This window comes from Choloepus didactylus, assembly GCF_015220235.1.
Source record: "Choloepus didactylus isolate mChoDid1 chromosome 11 unlocalized genomic scaffold, mChoDid1.pri SUPER_11_unloc2, whole genome shotgun sequence".
Classification (NCBI taxonomy): domain Eukaryota; kingdom Metazoa; phylum Chordata; class Mammalia; order Pilosa; family Megalonychidae; genus Choloepus; species Choloepus didactylus.
This window is the reverse complement of record NW_023637579.1, coordinates 2,607,932-2,630,521: the sequence shown is the minus strand read 5'-3', so window position 1 is coordinate 2,630,521 and position 22,590 is coordinate 2,607,932. Positions and strand designations below refer to the sequence as shown.

The 22,590-nt window shown below is 39.3% G+C and overlaps 2 protein-coding genes and 1 pseudogene across 2 annotated transcripts in view; 1 reads left to right on the top strand and 2 right to left on the bottom strand.

Moving 5' to 3' along the window:
* The window catches only part of LOC119524586 (zinc finger protein 596-like), a 1,058,357-nt gene that overhangs the window by 641,804 nt on the left and 393,963 nt on the right, over nt 1-22,590 (bottom strand). The window lies entirely within an intron of this gene.
* LOC119524589 (olfactory receptor 2B11) lies at nt 8,440-9,396 on the top strand. The gene has a single exon (XM_037823313.1). The coding sequence runs from the start codon at nt 8,440-8,442 to the stop codon at nt 9,394-9,396; it is 957 nt and encodes a 318-aa protein (XP_037679241.1).
* LOC119524517 lies at nt 12,218-19,044 on the bottom strand (annotated as a pseudogene).

The following is a 22,590-nucleotide window of genomic DNA, read 5'->3' as shown; positions in this document are numbered from 1 at the left end:
GTGTAGTCCAGCCATGAAAGAGTGAATGAGATGTTAATCAGCCCACATGAAAGATTTTCTGTGAATTCAGTGATAAAACAAGGTTCACCGAAGTCTATATAACATTACCCACTTTTTAAAAACACGATGAAAATATACATATACAAATATAATATATTATATTAAAATGGCTGTTAGTACTATGTTAAATGAGACTAAAGGGTAAAGGATGATAGTGACAGGGTTTTAAAACTTCAACTTCTATGTGAGACCAAAGGTAGGGATGTTTATCAGGTGCAAAATCTGTATTTTCTGTAGCATGCCATATAAATTAACTAGTATGGTAGGTTTATTCAAACACCATAATTACATGGAACCTTGAATAAGAAGTGAAATCTTGTTGGTTTTTACAGTTTAGTGCGAAACTCTGATACATCTCAAAGTAATTTGTGCAGGGAATAAAAATGTATTTGCAGGGCCCCCTGAGAAACTGGAGGAAAATGCAGAAATATTAAAATTCCCCACCTGGAGAATTCCTGATAGGTGTCATAGATTCTCATCCTCTAACCTTAAGACAAAATGCTTCCAAGAAAGCAAAAATGGAACCCTAACTCATTGCCATGATGTGACCACATGCCTGTCCCAGATATTTAGAATTAGAAGCCAAACATGAAGAATTCCAAACCAAAAGAAGAAAAATATCTGCCCAATAGTGCCACTGCTTCATGGTGGCTTGAGCACTAGTTTCTCTTCCTGTGAATTCTAGTCCATGAAATAAATTGTCCACTACTTCATGCTAACTGTCTATCAAAGTGTTTTGGTCTCTTTCGTGTGACAAGTATACAGACCACTGAGACCATGTAGAGAAGTAGGAAAAACTCAAAGTTCTTTACTCTGTGCCAGCTGTTGATATGAGTTTTTATTCATTTAATCTCATAACAGATTTTGGAGGGCAATAGTGGTGTTTCTTTTGCTCTGCAAATGACACTAGTGATGCACAGAGGGATTAAGTCACCTCCTCAAAGATACACAGACACAGAGCTTGAAGTTGAAGGCTGTTCAGGCCCTTTCTCTAACTGAACTACATGCTATGCAAGTGAATCCTCTGCTCTGATTTTAGAACAATCTCCCTCACTTTTTTAACAAGTTAAAAAACATAGTTTTCATTCACATTTATCAGTCCATTTCCTCTGATCTTCTAGGATTTATCTTTAATTGCAAGTACTCTAGGCTCACACCCTATCTCAATTAGCAGCTAAGCCCTTAGACACTAATTAAGTAAAACATCAGGGATAAATTCTTGTTCCAGAACAGAACAAGATGTTACTCTCAGTGGAGAGAAAGAGAAGAGTCCTTATAGAATAAAGCACAGCAGTTCAGGTCAAATTTAATTTGATGGATACTTTTGAAATAAGCAGGGAAAATAACATGGGGTGGTTTGTCACCTAAAAATTTTATCCCCAGTAGTAATTGCCAACCCACAAGCATATAAGCAATCTCCACCTATAGGAATTCAGCAAACTAATAGCATAATCATAGAAGCTATCTCCACCATATAGGCTTATAGCACACTCATAACATAATCATATAAGTGTGCTCCACCATATAGGTTTATAGCATGTTCCATAGCCAGCATAGAAGCATGCTCCACCATGTAAGCTCATAACACACTCACAGCATAATCATGTAAGTGTGCTCCACCATATAGGCTTATAGCATGCTCCATAGCCAGCATAGAAGCATGCTCCACCATGTAGGCTCATAACACACTCACAGCATAATCATGTAAGTGTGCTCCATCATATAGGCTCATAGCATGCTCCACGGCATAAGCATGGAAGCATGTTCCACCACATCTTAGTTTCTGCAGGTTCCACACTAGAGCAGAGTGACAGTTCAATAAGAGCTGAGTCTCCCCAGGGAGCACATTGCAGGGAAAGGCAGACTTTTCTTCTTGACTGGGAATATTCTCTCTACACCTGCTCAGAGAGCAAGTTTCAGGTAAGGGCAAGCTCACGGCAGCCTCATCAGAGCAAATGGGCTGTGTCTTCCTGGAATATGGAGAGTATCCCCTATGATTCAGGCCCTAAACACCCCTCCTCAACTAAGATGACTGGCTGCTAATAAAACCACATTCCTTAACCAAGTCTTCCTGAAAAAAGCCAGGGAACCATGGAGGTAAGTGGTTAGTCCTCAACTTCAAACAAACTAAAGCCTACAATGTTCCATAGAGGTAGGTAAGGCTTTGACTGCATCACCATCAGTGTATGGTGGAGACCAAGGAGACACAGGACAGAGAACAGGTGGGTTAATGAATAGTGGCCATTCATTAAGCAATAAGTGTAAAATTGTATAATTCAATCTAGAAAAGACTTCTAGGAACAGGGCAGGTCACCCCAGCTTCTGGGCAGAGAATCGATCCAAAATTCATCTGGAAGAGTGGACTCTGAACCTCTTTTCCTCTCTACCCCAATATTTGTGATGACACTGAATCAAAATCACAAGAAGACTACTGTGTTCAGCATACCTGTGACAAGAGAGGACTAGAGCAGTAAAGCCAAATAGTCTCCATCCCCAGAGAAAGCAAGCTTTGAGTTGCAATCTAGTAGCAAATTGAAATATTTGGGGGGAGAAAAATGACAAGGCAAATATGTGTTGAGAGCAGGTGTGTGCAAGTGTGCCTATCCACCTCACTGTGGGCTGAGCACTCTTTCTCAGTCTCTGTTACTGACATCAGCTTGCAGTGGTTGGTGCTCTCTCAGCCTGGCATTGGCAGCCCTCGTCCTTTCTGCCAAGCCTTACAGGTCTGATGTCTCGTACTGCCCAGTCACTGCTACGTCCCAGCTCCCTCTCATTTCCTCACCCTCAAAAAAAAAAACCTCTATAGAGAATAAGTAATGGCTTTGACTCTTGAAGATGATTGCATAACAATGTGGCTTACAAGGGGTTAGAGTGTGATTGTGAAAACCTTGTGAATCACACTCCCTTTATCAAGTGTATGGATGGATGAGTAGAAAAATGGGGACAAAACCTAAATGAAAAATAGGTTGGGGGGGATGATTTGGGTGTTCTTTTTTACTTTATTTTTTATTCTTATTTTTACCTTTTCTGGTATAAGGAAAATGTTCAAAAATAGATTGGGATGATGAATGCCCAATTATATGATGGCACTGTGAACAGTTGATTGTGCACTTTGGATGACTGTATGGTTTGTGAATATATATCAATAAAACTGAATTTTAAAAAACAAAACAAACAAAAAAGAAGAAGCAATAAAAGGGATTAAAGACAAAAAAGAATAAGTAATGGGGCTAATGACCCTATGGTACAGAAAAGGGAGTTATTTTGAGGTTGAGACCTGCAGATTTGTTAACAAAATCAATAATCATATGGTGAGTGAATTGTATCACTGATGTTGTGTAATTGCTATGTATGACGCAGTGTGTAAGGCAGATTTTTGCTTTTAAAGAAATTAGAATCTACATAAATAAAAACTAACATATTGGAAATTACTAGTAAACCAGTATAGCACATTTCAAGTTTTCCATTAGGCAAGGTCTTAAATACTTTTCAGCTCTACAGGGTGGTTTACAAGGATTCAAGTGTGTAAAGGGTGACTGTTAGAAGTTTGGACCTAGAAGCCCATGGGCAGTTCATTTCCTCCGTGTGAAGCAGCATCACTGATCCAAATAGCTTTCCCAGTGAGTCATACCCTGGCTCTGACCATAATCGAGGTGCACATTCTTGAATTTTGTGAACTTCTCAGTTTTCCCAGAGTTATTTGAAGTAGGACATTAGGCAGCCTATATAGGTAATGCCTGGCACAGAAGCTAAGAGGTAGCCAGTGCTCATAACATGCTATTTACATCCTGTCTCCTCTCAATGTGTTTGCTAGGAAATTTTTTTTATTGTATTAGGGGCATTTATAGGAGATGACCAACAAGTGATGAATTAGTGAGGATGGTTTCATGAGAGAAGCAGAAGTTGGACTATAGTGAAATCAGAGGTACTGTGTGACATGAAAGGGGAGGCTATAAAAATTTGGCATTCTAGGCAGGAGGACAGGAAAGGCAAAATTCCCAGTGCAGATGAGCCTGGCCTGTAGATGATCTTGAAAGAGTGATGGAGTGAGTTAGCAGCATAAGGCTGAAGAGGGCAAAGCTGAGATTTTAGTTTTAGACCCTTTCTCATTGTGCCAGCTGGCTTCTTGATTTTGCTGTAATCAGAGCTTCTGTCCAATAGTAAGCATGTCATTGGAACAGGAATGCAGATGCACAAATGATGAGAAAAGTATTCATATATGTGTGATGAATGAAGACCTGTTAGTATCAGCTAAGTAAAATGCTGCCATTTGTAAACCTTATCCTCCAGATTCAGTCTCTTGCACAATAATCCTGGTTATGACCTTGGCAGTTAAACAGAGCTTTAACCTGGTTACCCAGGAGACAAGAATTTTAGGGTGAACTTTAGACTAAAGAAAGAGACCCTTTGGACTGATAGGCAATAAAAACCCTTAGTCAAGTCCCCATTCACCTTTCTCACAAATTTGCTTCCAGTAACTCCACATATTGTAGTGAATTTTATTTTCCCTATTGTATGGTAGGGCAGGTAGCAAAATGCTCTATCAACCACTGAAAGGAATTTCAGCAGCAAGATAGAAAGATAGATACATGATGATGATAGATAGATAGATAGATAAATGTAAATAGAAATAGAATGATATAGTTACAAATATATACATAAAAAGAGAGATATAGTTACTGATATAAACAGAGATAAATACATATGACAGAATGTTACAGTTATAGACATATAAGTAAAGGGAGATTAAATACATAGAGGTAAATTGTTTAGATAGAATGATATGGTTACAGATATATAGATACATGCAAAGAGGTAGATTAGATAAATAGATATAGAGATAGATATAAAGACATAAATTAAATGATATAATTATAGGTATATAGATAAAGAGAGAGAGATGATAGATGATAGATGTAGATAGATTAGATAGATAGATAGATTAGATAGATAGATATGATAGATATAAGGTTATATGTCACTTAAGGGATCTATATCATAAGTGTATCAAGAGTTCCCAGTCTTGCCTGCAAGTGGAAACCTGCAAGTGGTGGAGGTACAGACTTTAAAACACTCTGTACTGTCTCTAAGGTAAAGGGATATGGAAATTCTCAGAAGAAACTACAGGGAGCCCATGTGAAGTTGCAGTCCCTGCCCTGGGGCAGGTACTAATTTAAGGAGATGTGTTCCTACTTTCTAAGTAATTGGAAGTTTTAAATTGCTATTAAGACCCCAGCCTTAGGAAGAAGACTTCATCAGGTATCCGAATGATAGTTTGAATAGGGAAGAGATGCCTACAGGGACATGACAGCTCCAACAGCAGTCCTGGAACCACATGGGAACATATAGAAAGCACGTGTCTCTGACATTGTGCATGGAGAGACAACATATGAAAAGGTCATTGATGAACCATGGTAAATGGGGAGTAGACTGTTATTTGAAATAACCTGAACATGTTGAATCAGGTAACAGTCATAAACTGGGAGGAGCTGATTGACACTGTGGGGGGAGTGGATGATAGATTAAATTTACAATAGCTCTGTTAACAATGTCAAAAAGGGGATTCAAGCACGCAGCTGGAGACACAGGCTGGGAAAATTCTGCTAAAGGTAATCGGAGATGTGCGGAGATCACTGTCCTCACCAGGGAAGCAAAGCAAGCACCTTGGACAGCACCTCCCGTCAGGTGGTGAGAGGAGCGAAAAAAGGAGAATCCTGCTAAAATTAACCCTGGCAGGCTCGGAGTTCACTGAGCGCAGCTAAGAAAGCAAAGTCAGCACCTTGGACAGCACTTCCCATCAGGTGGTGAGAAGAGGGAAAAGGGAGAATCCTGCTAAAGTTAGGGGTAGCAGATGTGGAGATCACTGTGCTCACCAGGGAAGCAAAGCCTGCACCTTGCTCAGCACCTCCCTTCAGGTGGTAAGAGGAGGGAAAAAGGCCATAATGGAAACCAACAGGATGCAGAGGTGGGACCCAGAGAGAACCCTAAGTGGAAAGAGCTGGACTACAGGGCATCAGATACAGGATGAGAACCTCAGGCTGGGATGATACCTGGCTTTGCAGTGGAGAAGCCATCTGTGTGAGCCATACTTTGAACTAGTAATGCAAAAAGTGTCTCTTTCTGAGACCCCTTTGGAACACTCTCCTTGCCTCTTTCCCTCCCTTGACATAGCTCTCCCTCATCCCTCTTCTCCAGCATCCTCTGCTCTCAGATAATGTTCTTGCTGTGAGATGCTCTTGCTGCTTTCCTGTTCACCAAATGCTTCTTCAAAAAGCACAGTGCTAGGTCAGCTTTAGATTTAGCAGTTACTTCAATGTCAGCAATCCCAGCTGGGGTTTGAGACCCATGGGCTCTTTCTGATCCTTAAAATAAAAAGCACTATGCTAGAGAGAATAGAGTATAAGAGTAAGATATTTCAGTCCTGCCTTTACCACTAACTGCTCTGCAAATAAAACTAAAGCAGACTAATTAATCTTTCAGAGCCACTCTTTGCTCAACAGTAAAATGGAAGTTAAAATGTCTACCTTACTGGGTTGTTAAAGAACTAAGTAAGATAAATACACAAAGTTTATTATCACAGTCCCTGGCACATAAAGGAATGCTTAAAAGATTTTATTGATTATTCAATGTTGCATATCTCTATCCCTCTATATTTCTTGCATCCTCCATCCTTTTGTTTCTCCCTTCACTATCCCTGTAAATCCTCCCTTTCTTCCCCACTTTAGGAAAGAAATTTTGGGATCAGAAACCTAACACAGAGAAGAAAGGGAAATGATGTAATTCCTTTTCAACCTAAAAAGTGAACGAAGCTGACTTTCCTTCCCCTGCCACAATTCATTGAATCAAAACCAGTGTTCTGAGTTCTCCTTGGAAATATGATTTATTCTATGAGGTTTGTCCTGAGGCTGGAGGGGGGTGTTCTAATGGATTTGTGGGAGAAATTCCATAATTGGGTGTTCTGAGAGAATGCAGTGAACTTTATAGCAAATAGTATGGAATTGAGAAACAATAGTAGGAGGAAAGGAAATTTGCACTTATTATCAATTTAAACCCTGGGCTTCAGTTCCTTTCAGAGTTCATTAGAATATAGGACCAGGGAGAGGAGTTGTTGCATAATCTAAACTAAAAAGATCTCCATAATTATTATAGTTGATGCATAAAGCAACAAATAAAGTGATAAAAATGAATCTTTTATAAATGACCTGCATACAAATTTACTTTATTGTCAGTCCTATCATGAACCATACCATCCCCATCATGACTTTGGGGCTGAATCATAATCTCTACATTCACTGCATGGTGAACAGTGCCAAGGAGAGAGTAGGAGGCTGAGGCCTATGAAGCTCAGTGAAAAGTCCCTGTGAATCTTCACATGGCAAACCTACTTGCTTTTCTACCAATGATGGCGTCCAGAAATCAAATAGGCTGTGTTTTCTTTTACCAAGAGGGCACAGTTCTTAGCAAAGAAGTTGTAAAGGGAATTCAAATGTCACTTGAACTGACAGAAAAATATTAGCTCTAGAGGCAGAGTGATATTTTAGTAGAGGATTCTAGGGACAGCATTTCTTATACTGATCAAGATCTTTCCACTGGTGGCTAAAATTCTAGGCTCATGGGTCTCATTAGGTGTCATGACCAAGGCAGGGGCTAAGGTGAAGATGATGGGAATTGGCCCCTCCATTCAAGGGACTTGGAGAATCTTGAATTGTACAGTGATTGTTATTTGTCAAAGTGGGTCCTAGAGCTGCCTGTGTGTGACAGGTTATGAAGAGAGAGATAGGTGTGATCCAGAAATCCAGGGAGCACCTTCTCATGGTGATGGGGCTAGATTTACACCTTAGGAGATAAGCAGCATGCAATTACATCAATAAAGCTCTTCCCTGTTTACAAAGCTATTAACTTGCTTTATGTCACCTCCCACAACCATACGCAAAAGAAAAAATGAGAGACCCTGAGAAAGTAGACAATGCTTTTACTGTGTTTGTAGAAAGAAGTCAAACATTCTAATGGAGAAGGGAACTATGACAGGCTTTGACCAAATTGGGGGAAAAGATATAATTAATGCTCCTTTCTCTTCCTCTAGTCTCAACAGTTACAGCAGGTACTTTCTCTCCATGTTACAGATGCAGAAATTGAAGTTCAGGAGGATCAAATGACATAGTCAAGGTCACAGGAGCAGGAGGTAAAGCATGGACACCTATGCAGATTTCCTGAGTCTTCCACATCCAGGTGACTCTACAGAGGTAAAGAAGACCAGACAGATGTAAGCTGTGTAAGACAGCATGAACATGGGTGTAAGGAAGATAACTGATTCCTCTGCTCAGGTTTTATCCACACTGACTTTTCTGACTCATCACAGGTGCCAGAAAAGGCATCAGCATGAGCAGTGAAAACCAGAGTTTCTTGGGGGATCTGCCTAAAAACTTCATCCTTCTGGGTGTCTCTGACAGGCCATGGCTGGAACCCCCTCTCTTTGTGGTCCTCCTGGTGTCCTACACTCTGGCCATTTTGGGCAACATTGCCATCATCTTGGTGTCCTGGCTGGATTCCCAGCTCTATAGCCCCATGTACATCTTCCTCAGCCACCTGTCCTTCCTGGACCTCTGCTACACCACGACAACAGTCCCACAGATGCTGGTCAACATGGGCAGCTCTAAGAAGACCATCAGCTATGGGGGCTGCACAGTGCAGTATGCAATTTTCCATTGGTTGGGCTGCACTGAGTGCATCATCTTGGCCACCATGGCCCTGGACCGCTACGTGGCCATCTGTGAGCCTCTCAGGTACACTGTCATCATGCACCGTGTTCTCTGCCAGAAGCTGGTAGCTACAGCCTGGGTCAGTGGCTTTGGCAACTCCCTTGTCCAAGTAGTCTTGACAGTGCAGTTGCCTTTCTGTGGGCGACAATTGCTAAACAACTTCTTCTGTGAGGTGCCAGCCATGATCAAGCTGTCATGTGCTGATACAACTGTGAATGATGACACACTGGCCGTGTTGGTGGCTTTCTTTGTGCTGGTTCCCCTCGCTTTCATCCTCCTCTCCTACTGCTTCATTGCCCGTGCGGTGCTCAGGATCCAGACTTCCAAAGGGTGGCACAAGGCCTTTGGCACCTGTTCTTCCCATCTGATAGTGGTCTCCCTTTTCTACCTCCCTGCCATCTACATGTACCTGCAGCCCCCTTCCAGCTACTCCCAAGAGCAGGGTAAGTTTATCTCCCTCTTCTATTCCATCATCACCCCCACCCTCAATCCCTTCATCTACACCCTGAGGAATAAGGATGTGAAGGGAGCTCTGAGAAGACTCCTGGAGAGGATCTGGAGGTTCTGCAGAAGATGAAGATCTGACATGTGGCCCTTTCCATTTGTTAAAAATATTCCATAAGTGTGTTGTATGCTGAGAACTTTTCACTTAAGGAGTTAATAATGAAACTGTGTAATTTTTTTGAGAGATTTGAGAGTCCCCAAACTCCCCTGTCAAAAACACCTCAACTACTGTATCATCAGTGGGCCTGAAATCCCACCTCTAAAATAAGTTATTTAATTCTAAGAGGCCATATGTTTCTGGGAATTATTTAAACAGGTGTGGTGTTCAATTATTATTTGTTGTTAATTAATTTCTAAGTTTCTGACTCTTCCACCTTGTCATCTCCCTGTTTTCTATTTTTCTCTTATCTGTCTCTTTCAAAACTTTTCTTCCCATTCCCATTACTCCCAATATGTACCACGTGAAATTGAAACATATATTATTTATAATAAATTTTGTATTGCTCTCCATAAATTTAAATCTCCATAAACTTTTTATGACTCTCCCAAAAACTTCCAGGAAGGAAGTGGATTGCTTTCATCTCACTCTGACCTTAGATGTTTTTTTTTCTCTGTAGTTCAAGTTTCATTCATAAAAAATTTCCCACCATTGACTGAAGTAGTGCAAGCATATCTGCCATAAATAGTCAATATAAACAAGATGCGGTATTAGGTTCGATGGCTACAAATGAAAGTGTCATGACTTTTTTTTTTTTCTGTTAGAAATCTTTATGTGTCTCTAGTTGGATTAAAAGACTGCAGATTTCACAGAAGGGAAAAGTGTTTACAAAAGTGTTTTCTCAGGCTTCTTATAACTTTAACGGAATCAAAGAATGCTGATAAGATAATAATTCAGTTAAAAAAATTTACAGCAGAAGAAAATCAGTCTCTTTTAAATAAAAAAGCCATAAACTTATTGCAAATATAGAAGTACCAGAATGTCACCAATACAGAAAAAATCAGCAATCTTATTTTTATTTTCTTCCAAAGATTCAAAATCTTGATTATGGCATACTGAAATTGCCATACATTTCTGTTCATGCAGTGTACACAGTGGACATAGAGCAGATCCCTCAAAAATCAGTGATAAATATTAAATTATGTTGAACATTCATAGTAAAAAATACATTTTAAAGTTCTGAAGTCAAGTAATTCTGAAAAACTATCAAAAGCTCAAAGTCCTTCCCAAGTGGCAATAGAAGATTTGCTACATCCACCTTGTTTTAGGTTTGCCTGATTTTGACAGCACTTTGTCCTTTCATCCCCTCCCTCCCCAGTTTTAGATTGTCCTATACCTATGGTTGATAAAAAACTCTATAAAATGTAGCAGGTGAAAAACTATGCCACTCTGATTTCAGTGCAGAGAAATAGTCAAGCTTGTGTGTACCTGTAACCAAACTAGGCTTCTTTATATTTTTCCCCCTGAGTTGTCATAAATTAACAGTAAAAATGAGAAAGTATGGTGCAGTGAGTACTGACTATCACCTGTAAGGTGAGATTCAGTACAAAGAAGTGAGTAAGCAGCACCTCTCTGTTGTCTTCACACTTGCCCTCCTGGCAGAAAGATGTTTAAATGAGAAATAGTATACATGTAGTGTAACTGCACACAAGCAAGTGACCAGTTGTCTGATGCCTATGGCAACTTAGATCAATCAAGTCATGTTTTACATAGAATATAAAATCATATGTTATTACTCATGATGATAAATTAAATGTCTCTGCTACCCACATGAAATAGCAGACAGGCTTCAATAGCTGGATGTTTAAAGAAAAAATTCAGAAATGCTTCCACAATTCCATGAAATATAATTCTGGTCAAAAATGGTTCTTGAACATTTTTAGGTGATAAAAAATATTTCTAAAAACTAAGGCAGTTTGCTAGTCATTATTTTGTTCCCTTTAAATAACAGTCTTTGCCTTGAAACATATTAAAGTCATTATAATTTGGCCTTCTAGGAAAGTAATTTTGCAAGAGCAAGAAGCCTTCTTTGAGGCATTCAGAGTACTGCAGAAAGGCAGTAAAGATGTTCTGTATTCTCAGATTTTATTTCTTTTGATTACATTATTCCTCTCCTAGAATAACTTAGTAATAAATAGTGGTTTAAATTAGAGATACTACAATCACATATTTCTGAATAATTAAAAGCAACAGGAAACACATTTTTGAATGCCATTCTCTGTTGTTTTGTATAGAAACTCTTGTGGTAAAGACTGGCCATAAAAATAGCTGGCAATCTTTACATTTATGAAGTTCAAGTCATACATGCATATTTTAAAATTTTTGTTCATTAGTCAAATGTTTGTTCTTAAACCATACTTCATCTCCATGCAATACATGGAAAATTAAGAGGCCATAATTTGTTAATGGGAACTGCAGTATTTGTTTTAATGGGTTTTAAACAGTTTATTCACTTATTTTTTAAAATTAGAAACCTCAGAAATGATTTAAGACTTTTTGAATGAACAATTTCATTTTGATGACCTGGGCTAAATGTTTTATAAAAAAGTAATTTATCACATATGAGAACTCTTAAAACCACTTTGCCAATTCAGGTCACAGTTCTAAAACTGTAATGTGAACCAAAGTGTCCTTCTATGTATCTTGGTATTGTTACTGAATACAACCAGATTTATATAAGGACAAGTATTTGGTTATTTCATTTTGGCTTAAGAAAACAAAAAGGAAAACAAAAGAAAAAACGATGTTGTGGAGTTGTCTCCAAATTCATTCCCTTTCAATGTAGCTGAAAGTGGAGTAGAGAGGCGCTCCTCTACCTTCTCTCCCCCATCCCATATCACCCCCTCCTCCCCACCAGCCAACATAGTCATAGTCACTGATGTTATACCAAAGTACATCACTCAGGCTCCATTTTCATGCAAACTCTGTGCTCATTTTTCCCAAGATCCATTTCAAGAAAGTCTTCAGGGAGGTCTTGTAAAGCTTCCCTACAAAGACTCTCTGCCCTGGTTTCAGCTCAACAATGACACTGGCACAGTCCCTTTTTCTTTGGTCTCACAAGGGCAAGGCACATGGCTGCCAGGTCCATGCTGGCTGTGCAGTAGAAGGCTCTGCTGTCCATTTACTTGGGTCAACCAGCAGACCTGCCAGGGTGGTCCAGCCAGTGCTGATACACTCTCCATGAAGACATAGACTCCAGCTGCAAAACACATCTGAATTCCTACCACATCATCTTCCCCTAGCAGTGGGAGATGGGTGCCTCCTACTGTCCCAACCATTTAACCAAAAAATATGCTACATGATGTAAGATCCCAGAATTCTGTAGCAAGATTAAAGGCAGAGACAGTCAACAAGATGACACAGATGAGCTCTATGCAGATCTTATCAGTGGGCTCTCTTTTGAGGGCAACACTGGCTCCAAATCTCCCCAAAACTTCTGCAATCACCATTGCAGATAAGATAAAGCAGCGTGGTCCTGTTCAATACCCAGGCTAATGCTCAAAGGAAAGTGAAAAGAAGCCTAGCATAGCAATGACACCAAATAATGTGTGACAAATAAAACTTTTCTCTTTCAAAACTGAGAGGTCCAACAATAGAGCTCTCTTAATGCTTTGCTTGCAGCTGTTCTTCCTGAGTATCTGCTGCATGTCAGCCTGCAGCTCCAGTTCCATGTTAGCATGAAGATGTACATTTTAGATGAGGGAGCTATTTTCACTCCTGAGTCAATGGAGTTTATTGACATGCATATTTTCTCATTATCAAGCATATTTTGCACTTCTTTCTGATTTTTGTGTGTGCTTATATTGGGTGACCTTGATGCTTGGATAATAATTGGTCTCAGCAGTGTTCCATAGACAACAATATTCAACTGTAGTAGGCCCACAGAGAGGAGGCTGTGTCTCCAGCCTATGTTCTTCAGAGCTGTGATTGCTGGTGCAAAAACAAACACAGCAAAACACTGCCCTGTAGAAGCAGCTGCAGGAACCACAGAGTGTCTTTTGTCAAAATACTGGGATAGGATGGTTACAGTTGGGAGAAAGCTAAAGCAATATCCCAAACTAGAGATGAGCTTGATGGTGATGTACAGGTGGTAAATGGCCTGGGCAAAAGTGGCCAAGACCATGCCCAAGCTCAAGAGCTGCCCCCCAACTATCACCATCACATGGTGGCCAAACTGGCTGCTGAAGATAGTGGAGAGGGGTTCTGTCACTGTGAAGAAAAACACATGTTGATATTATCCATGATATCAATCTCATATTCTGATTAGAATGTTAAATGCAGAAGAGAATGAGAGAGTTCAGAAAGCAGCAAGAAAGAAGCGATTCACCACATGCAAGGAAAAAACATAAGACTAAGTAGTGACTACTCAGTGGTCACTATGGAGGTAAGAAGGCAGTGGCATGATGTATTAAAAATTGTGAAAGAGAAAAATTGCCAACCAAGAATTCTTTATCCAGCAAAGCTCTCCTTCAAATTTGAGGGAGAGCTTTAATTTTTCACAAACAAATGCTGAGACAATTAGCTAACAAGAGACCATCCCTACAAGAAAAACTATAGGGAGCCCTATCAGCTGAGGAAAAAAAGAAAGGAGTGAGAGCTCTGGAGAAGGGCACAGAACTAAAGAGTTTTAGTAAGGGTACATTAAAGGAAATAGAATAAAAAATAGACCTGACAAATAAAAAACAAAGGATATGATGGCTGATTCAAGAACTGCCTTCACAGTAATAACATTGAATATGAATGGGTTAAACTCCCCAATTAAAAGATATAGATAAGCAGAATCAATTAAAAATATGAACCATCAATATGTTGCCTATAAAAAACTCATCTTAGACCCATAGACACAAACAAATTCAAAGTGAAAGGATGGAAAAAATATATTCCATGCAAGCTACAGCCAAAAGAAAGCAGGTGTAGCAATTTTAATCTCAGATAAAATAGACTTTAAATGCAAGGATGTCATAAGAGACAAAGAAGGACACCATATACACTAATAAATGGGACAATTCAACAAGAAATAGCAATCATAAATGTCTATGCACCCAATCAAGGTGCACCAAAGTACATGAGCCAAACATTGGCAAAACTGAAGGAAGCAATAAATGTTTCCACAATAATTCTGGGAGACTTCAATACATTACTCTCTCTTATACATAGATCAACCAGACAGAGGACCAATTAGGAAATTGAAAAACTAAAGAATGTGGTAAAAGATTTTGACTTAACAAATGTAAATAGAGCATTATATTCCAAATTACCAAGATACACATTATACACTAGTGCTCATAGAACATTCTCTAGGATAGATCATATGCTGTGGCATAAAAGATGTCTCAATAAATTTCAAAAGAATGAAATTATTCAAAGCACAGTCTCTGATCACAGTGGAATACAACTAGAAGTAAATAACCATTGTGCCAGTTGGAATGGATTATGTCCCCCAAATGCCATTATCTTTGATGTAATCTTGTGTGGGCAGACGTTTTGGTTCTGATTAGATTTGCTTGGAATGTGCCCCACCCAGCTGTGGGTGATGACTCTTATAAGATATTCCCATGGAGGCATGGCACCACCCATTCAGGATGGGTCTTGATCACTGGAGCCATATAAATGAGCTGACTCAAAGAGAAGGAACTCAGTGCAGCTGTGAGTGACATTCTGAAGAGGAGCAAGCTTGCTAGAGAGGAACGTCCTGGGAGAAAGCCATTTTGAAACCAGAACTTTGGAGCAGATGCCAGTCATGTGCCTTCCCAGCTAACAGAGGTTTTCCAGACGCCATTGACTATCTTCCAGTGAAGGTACCTGATTGCTGATGTGTTACTTGGATACTTTATGGCCTTAAGACTGTAACTGTGTAACCAAATAAACCCCCTTTTGTAAAAGCCAATCCAACTTTGGTGTTTTGCATTCCGGCAGCATTAGCAAACTAGAACAGATTTTGGTACCAGAGAAGTGGGGTGCTTTTGCTGCTGAGTTTGCAAATACCAAACATGTTGGAATGGCTTTTCAAATGGATAAGGGGAAGATTCTGGAATAACTGTGAGGAGCTTGATAGAAAAGGCCTAAACTGCTTTGAAGAGACTGTGGAAATATGGACTCTAAAGATACTTCTGACAAGGCCTTGAACAGAAATGATGAATGTGTTGTTGTAAACTGGAAGAAAGGTGATCCTTGTTTTAAAGCGGCAGAGAATTTGGCAAAATTGAATCCTCGTGTCAGATGGAAGGAAGAATTTGAAAGTGACAACCTGGAATACTTGGCTGAGGAGATCTCCAGACTACATGTGGAGGATGTAACCTGACTTCTTCTTGCAGCTTATAGTAAAATGTGAGTGGAGAGAGATAAACTTAGAACTGAACTCTTGGGTTCAAGGAGACCAGAAGCTGATGGCTTGGAAAATTATGAGCTTCCAGGGGGTGGAATCCCAGAAGCTACAGCCCAATGTGAGGATGTAACCAAACATGGAACCCAGCTGCCATTTCAGTACAAGCCAAGATTGGAGATGGAATTATCCAGAAAGGATTTGTGGAAAGTCCTATTGTCTGATGGCTTTGACCCCTACATGCTTCATGTGAAGCCAACAGAATTTTTCTGAGATCTTTATAGACAGAGCCATTGCCAGTCTGGACTGGAGGAGACAGACAAGGAAGAAACTGAAGGAAAAATTTATTCAAAGACAGAGCCATGGAGGTTGAGGTCTGGAGTCAAGAGGACTCGGGCTGGGAGAGCAGAACAGCCCACATACATGGAAAGGGTGAGTTTGCCCTGGAGGTCGAGGGCAGGACTTCTGCCTCTATGCTCAGGAAATGTTCTGCCACCCCAAGTCCCAAAGAGGGTGGAGCACATTTCCAGGGAATTGGGGAGAGCCTGACTGCCACCACACTGTTCTGAAGGGGTTGAGCGTGTGCCCCAGAGATGGAAGGGAATCCGGGAGCTGCCCCAATGTTTGAGGAGGGTGGGGCCAAGAAGGTGGTCTCCCCAATGTGTGGATATGTTGGAGCACTTACCTAAGCATTTAGGGAGGAAAGGGCTACCAGAAAGGCCCTTAGGAAGGGTTAGACTCCTGCTCTCTCAAGCCCCAAGGATGCAACATCGTTCTGTAAATGACTCTCAGACTTTGAAATCTAATGGAGTTTGTCCTGCCTGTTTTAGGAACTGTTTTGGTCCTGTGAACCCTGTTTTCTTTTCAGTTTTTCCTTATGGCAATGGGAATGTTTATCCTATGAATGTCTCTCCTTTGTATATTGGAAGCACATAACTTGTTCTAAGTCCACAGATCCAAAGCTAAAGGAAAAGTATGCCTTAGGACTGACCACACCTATATTTGATTTTGATGGGATCTTGTACTTAACTTTTACTGAAATGATTTAAGTTTTTGTGATATTGTGATAGAATGAATGTATTTTGTACTTGGAAAGATAATGTCATTTTGGGGTCCAGGGGGTGGAATGTGCCAGTTTGAATGTATTATGTCCCCCAAATGCCATTATAGTTGATGTAATCTTGTGTGGGCAGACGTTTTGGTGCTGATTAGATTTGCTTGGAATGTGCCCAACCCAGCTGTGGGTGATGACTCTGATGAGATATTCCCATGGAGGCATGGCCCCACCCATTCAGGGTGGGCCTTGATCAGTGGAGCCATATAAATGAGCTGACTCAAAGAGAAGGAACTCAGTGCAGCTGTGAGTGACATTTCAAAGAGAAGCAAGCTTACTAGAGAGGAATGTTCTGGGAGAAAGCCATTTTGAAAGCAGAACTTTGGAGCAGATGCCTTCCCAGCTAACAGAGCTTTTCCGGACATCATTTGCCATCCTCCAGTGAAGGTACCTGATTACTGATGTGTTACCTTGGACACTTTATGGCCTTAAGACTGTAACTGTATAGCCAAATAAACCCCCTTTTTATAAAAGCCAATCCATCTCTGGTGTTTTGCATTCCACAGCATTAGCAAACTAGAACAACCATCAATGATCTAGCACATTCACAAATATCTGGAGGTTAAACAACACATGCTTAAACAATCAGTGTGTTAAAGAAGAAATTGCAAGAGAAATAACTAAATACCCAGAGAAGAATGAAAATGAGACCATAACAAATCAAAACTTATGAGATACAGTGAAGGTGTTAGTGAGGGAAAAATTTATAGCTCTAAATGCACACATTAAAAAGGAATAAAGAGCTAAATCAAGAGAGCTAAAATCAAAATGAAGTAGCTAGAAAATGAACAGCAAACTAATCATAAATGAAGTGGAATAAAAGAAATAACAAGGATTACAGCAGAACAACAACAACAAAGATAATAGAGAGAATAACAAAAAGTTGGTTCTTTGATATCAACAAGATTGGGAAGCCCTTAGCTAGAATGAGAAAAATAAAATGAGAGAAGACCCAAATAAACAAAATAAGAAATAAGAGAGGAGACATTACTGCAGATCACAAAGAAAGTAAAAAAAAAATGAAGAGGATACCATGAACAACTGTATGCCAACAAACCAGATAATTTAGAGGAAATGCACAATTTCCTGGAAACACATGAACAACAAAGCCTGAACAGAAAAGAATAGAAGACCTCAACAAACTAATCACAACAAAGACATCCAATCAGTCATCAAAAACCTTCCCACAAACAAAAGCCCAGGGTGAGATGGCTTCACAGGGGAATTCTATGAAACTTTCCAAAAAGAACTGACAACAATCATACTTACACTCTTTAAAAACATTGAAGAAAATGGAACACTACCTAACTCATTTTATGAAGATGCTACAAGAAAGGAAAACTGCAGGTCAATCTCTCTCATGAATACAGATGAAAAAATTCTCAACCAAATGCTTGCAAATCTAATCCAAAGACACATTAAAAAATTATTCACCATGACCAAATGGAGTTCATTCCAGGCACACAAGGATGATTCAACATTAGAAAATCAATCAGTTTAATACAACATATTAACAAACCAAAAGGGAAAAAACAAATGATCATCTCAATAGAGACTAAAAAAGCATTCAACAAAATCCATAATCCTTTTTTGATAAAAACACATCAAAAGGTAGGGATTTAAGGAAATTTCCTTAAAATGATAAACAGCATATATGAAAAGCCCACAGCCAGCATTGTACTTAATGATGAGAGACTGAAAGCCTTCCCTCTAAGATCAGGAATGAGACAAGGATGCCTGCTGTCACCACTGTTGTTCAACATCATGCTAGAAGTGCTAGTCAGAGCAATCTGGCAAGACAAAGAAATAAAAGGCATCCAAACTGGAAAGGAAGAAGTAAAACTATCATTATTTGTGGATGCTATGATCTTATATTTGGAAAACTCTGATAAATCAATGACACAACTACTTGAATAATACACAAATTTAGCAAAGTAGTGGGATACAAGATTCTTGCACATAAATCATTAATGTTCCTATACACCAGAAATGACCTAACTGAAGAAACACTCAAGAAAAAGATTCCATTCTCAATAGCAACTAAAAAAATCAGGTAGTTAGGAATAAACTTAACCAAGGATGTAAAAGACTTATACATATAAAATTACATAGCTTTACTTGAAGAAATAGAAGGGGACCAAAAAAGGTGGAAAAATATTCCATGTTCATGGATGGGAAGCTTAAATGTTTTTATCATGTCAATTCTACCCAAACTCACCTACAGATTCAATGCAATTTCAATGCAACTTTGAGCAACCTACTTTGTAGATTTGGAAAAGCTATTAATCAAATTTATCTGGAAGGGGAAGATGCCCTGAATTGCTAAAAACATTCTAAAAAAGAAAAAGTGGGAGGAATTATACTTCCTGTCTTTGACGCTTATCATAAAGCCATAGTAGACAAAACAGCATGGTATTGGCACCAAGATAGACATATCAATCAATGGAACCAAATTGAGAATTTTGAAACAGACCCCTAGATCTATGCTCAACTGATTTTGGTAAGGCCTCCAAACACACTAAACTGGGACATAGCAGTCTCTTCAACAAATGGGAATGAGAGAACTGGATATACATATCCAAAGAATGAAAGAGGAACCCTACCTCACACCCTATACAAAAATTAACTCAAAGTAGATCAAAGACCTCAATATAAGAGACAGTACCATAAAACTCCTAGAGGATAATGTAGGGAAACATCTTCAAGACCTTGTATTAGGAGGTCTCTTCTTAGACCTAACGCCCAAAGCACAACCAATGGAAGAAAAAAATTGACAAATGGGAACTTGTCAGAATTAAAAGCTTCTGTACCTCAAAGGAATTTGTCAAAAAATGTGAAGAGGCAGCCAACTGAATGGGAGAAATTATTTGGAAACCATTTATCTGATAAAACACTGATATATTGCATGTATAAAGAAACCTCACAACTCAATGACAATAGTACAAACAGCCCAATTATAAAATGGGGAAACTATATGAAAAGACATTTCTCTGAAGAAGAAATACAAATGGCTAAAAAACACACGAAAAAATGTTCATCTTCACTAGCTATTAGGTAGATGCAAATTAAGACCATAATGAGATATCATCTCACACTAATTAGATTGGCTGCCATTAAACAATAGGAAACTAAAGTGCTGAAGAGGATGTGGAGAAATTGGAACCTTTAATCATTGTTGGTGGGAATGTATAATGGCACAGCCACTCTGGAAGACATTCTGGTGGTTCCTTAGAAAACTAGACATCAAGTTACCCTTTGATCCAGCAATTTCACTTCTCATTGTGTATCCAGTTTTGAAAGCAGGGACACAAACAGATACTTTCACACTGATGTTCATAGCAGCATTATTCACACTTGCCAGTGATGGAAACAATTCAATAACCTTCAACAGATGAGTAGATAAACAAAATGTGATATATGCACACAATGGAATACTACATGACAGTAAGAAGGAAAGAGGTCATGAAATATATGACAACGTGGATGAACCTTGAAGACATAATGCTGTGTGAAATAAGCCAGGCACAAAAAGGGAGATATTGTATGTTACCACTAATGTGAACTCTGTAAAAAATGTAATATAAATGTTTTATATTGTAGAATATAGGGTACCTAGTGATAGACAGTAACTAGTGAAGGGGGAATGATAATATAATAACAGATAAGCTCGGATTCCAGATGCGTGCAATCACTTAGAGATCCTTCTGCACATGCTGTGCTCCTAATCTGCTCCTGCTGTTTACTGGAAATAGCACTTCCTCCATTGGGGCCTGGTTAACAACTGCTAATCCTTTTAGGATTCATACTTTTCCAGTGACTGTGTGAGCAGCTAATGTGCATACAAGTAATAGCAATAAACAATGTTCTCCAAAAAAAAAAAAAAAAAACAGATAAGCTATGGAGGGTAATCTTAATGTTATGGGAATGCTCAGGAATGACCATGGTTTGTTGATTTTGGGAACATGTTGGAAACAATGTAGTTATTTTAGGCTATTTGTTTTTTTTTTATTTCTTTGGTTATGGTTTGTTAATTTTTGTGGCGTATGGTAGGAACATGTTGGAAAAATTATAGTTATTTTAGATTATTTGTTCTTCTTATTCCTTTGTTTAGTTTTGGTTTGATAATATTCTTGGTGTATGGCAGGAACATGTTGGAAGCAATGTAGTTATTTTAGGTTATCTGTTTTTCTTATTTCTTTGTTTTGGTTTTGTTTGAAATTTTTTTATTTTTTTAGTTCTTTAATAAATAAAGTTTAAAAATTAAAGAAGATTACATAAGTTGCTTGTGATTGTGAATATTTGGGGCACCTCATTTTCTCTCAGGTTAGATAGTTAAATGAGTTCTTTATCTTGTGGTTTGCTTTATTTTATTTGGATGTCCTTGGGGTTTTGAGCAATGTTCTTTATTGAGGCTTTGCATACATTAGCAGTTTGTGAAATCTGGCTGCAACTTGCAAAAGATTCACCTCCAAAATGACCCCCAACTCCATTTTAAATCTTGTGCTGATTTGAGACTGTTACGGACCCCAGGAAAGCGGTGCTCTTTTAATCCAACCTTGTGGGTGCAGACTTATTGTGGGTGGGATCTTTTGCTTAGGTTGTTTCCATGGATATGTGAACCCCCATTCAGGGTGGGACTTCTGATTAGTTTACTGGCATCCTTTAAGAGATCTCAGGGAGAGAAGGAGATTGGAAAAGCTGAGAGACAGTTTGGAGAGAAGCAAAGATGTGAAATCTAGACTTCCCCCTGGGAAATACTACGAGAGAAGCTAAGAGAGAGGTTTAGAGAGAAAACACCCAGACACATTCTGGAAACAGCCATTGAAGCCAGACATTTGAAGTTGCTAAGAGACTATTTGCCAATGCTGCCAGAATGTAAAATACCAGAAATTGATTGGCTTTTATGGGGGTTTATTTGGTTACACAGTTACAGTCTTAGGGCCATAAAGTGTCAAAGGTAACACATCAACAACTGAGTACCTTCACTGGAGGATGGCCAATGGTGTCCAGAAAACCTGTTAGCTGGGAAGGCATGTGGCTGGTGTCTGCTCCAAGTTGTGGTTTCAAAATGGCTTTCTCCCAGGATGTTCCTCTCTAGGCTTCAGTTCCTCAAAAATGTCACTCTTAGTTGCTCTTGAGGCATTTGTCCTCTCTTAGCTTCTCTGCAGCAAAAGTCTGCTTTCAAAGGCCATCTCCAAAATGTCTCTGTAAATTGAAGCTCCTGTCTCAGTTCCAGTGCATTCTTCAAAGTGTCCCTCTTGGCTGTAGCTCCTCTTCAAAATGTCACTCTCAGATGCATTGAGTTCCTTCTGTTTGTCAGCTTGTTTATATGGCTCCAGTGATTTAATTTAGACCCACCCTGAATGGGTGGGTTAACACCTCCATGGAAATTATCCAATGAGAGTCATCACCCACAGTGGGGTGGGGCACGTTTCCATGCAAACAACCTAATCCAAACATTCCAACTTAATCCTCACTAATATGTCTGCCCCACAAGATTGCATCAAAGAATGTGGCTTTTTCTGGGGGACATAATACATTCAAACTGGCACAGAGATGAATCCTGGAATTTGCCCCAAACAAGCTAAGTGAGAATCCACAGATACTTAGAGAGGAAGCCCCTGGAATCAGAAGCTGAAAGCAATGCAACCTGGGAGCAAAGGACCAGCTGACACAAGTTATGTGCCTTCCCAGCTGACAGAGGTGTTCTGAACACCATTGGCCATGCTTCAGTGAAGGTATCCTCTTGTTGATACCCGAGTTTGGACACTTTTATGGCCTTAGGACTGTAACTTTGTAACCTAATAAATCCCCTTTATAAAAGCCAAAAAAA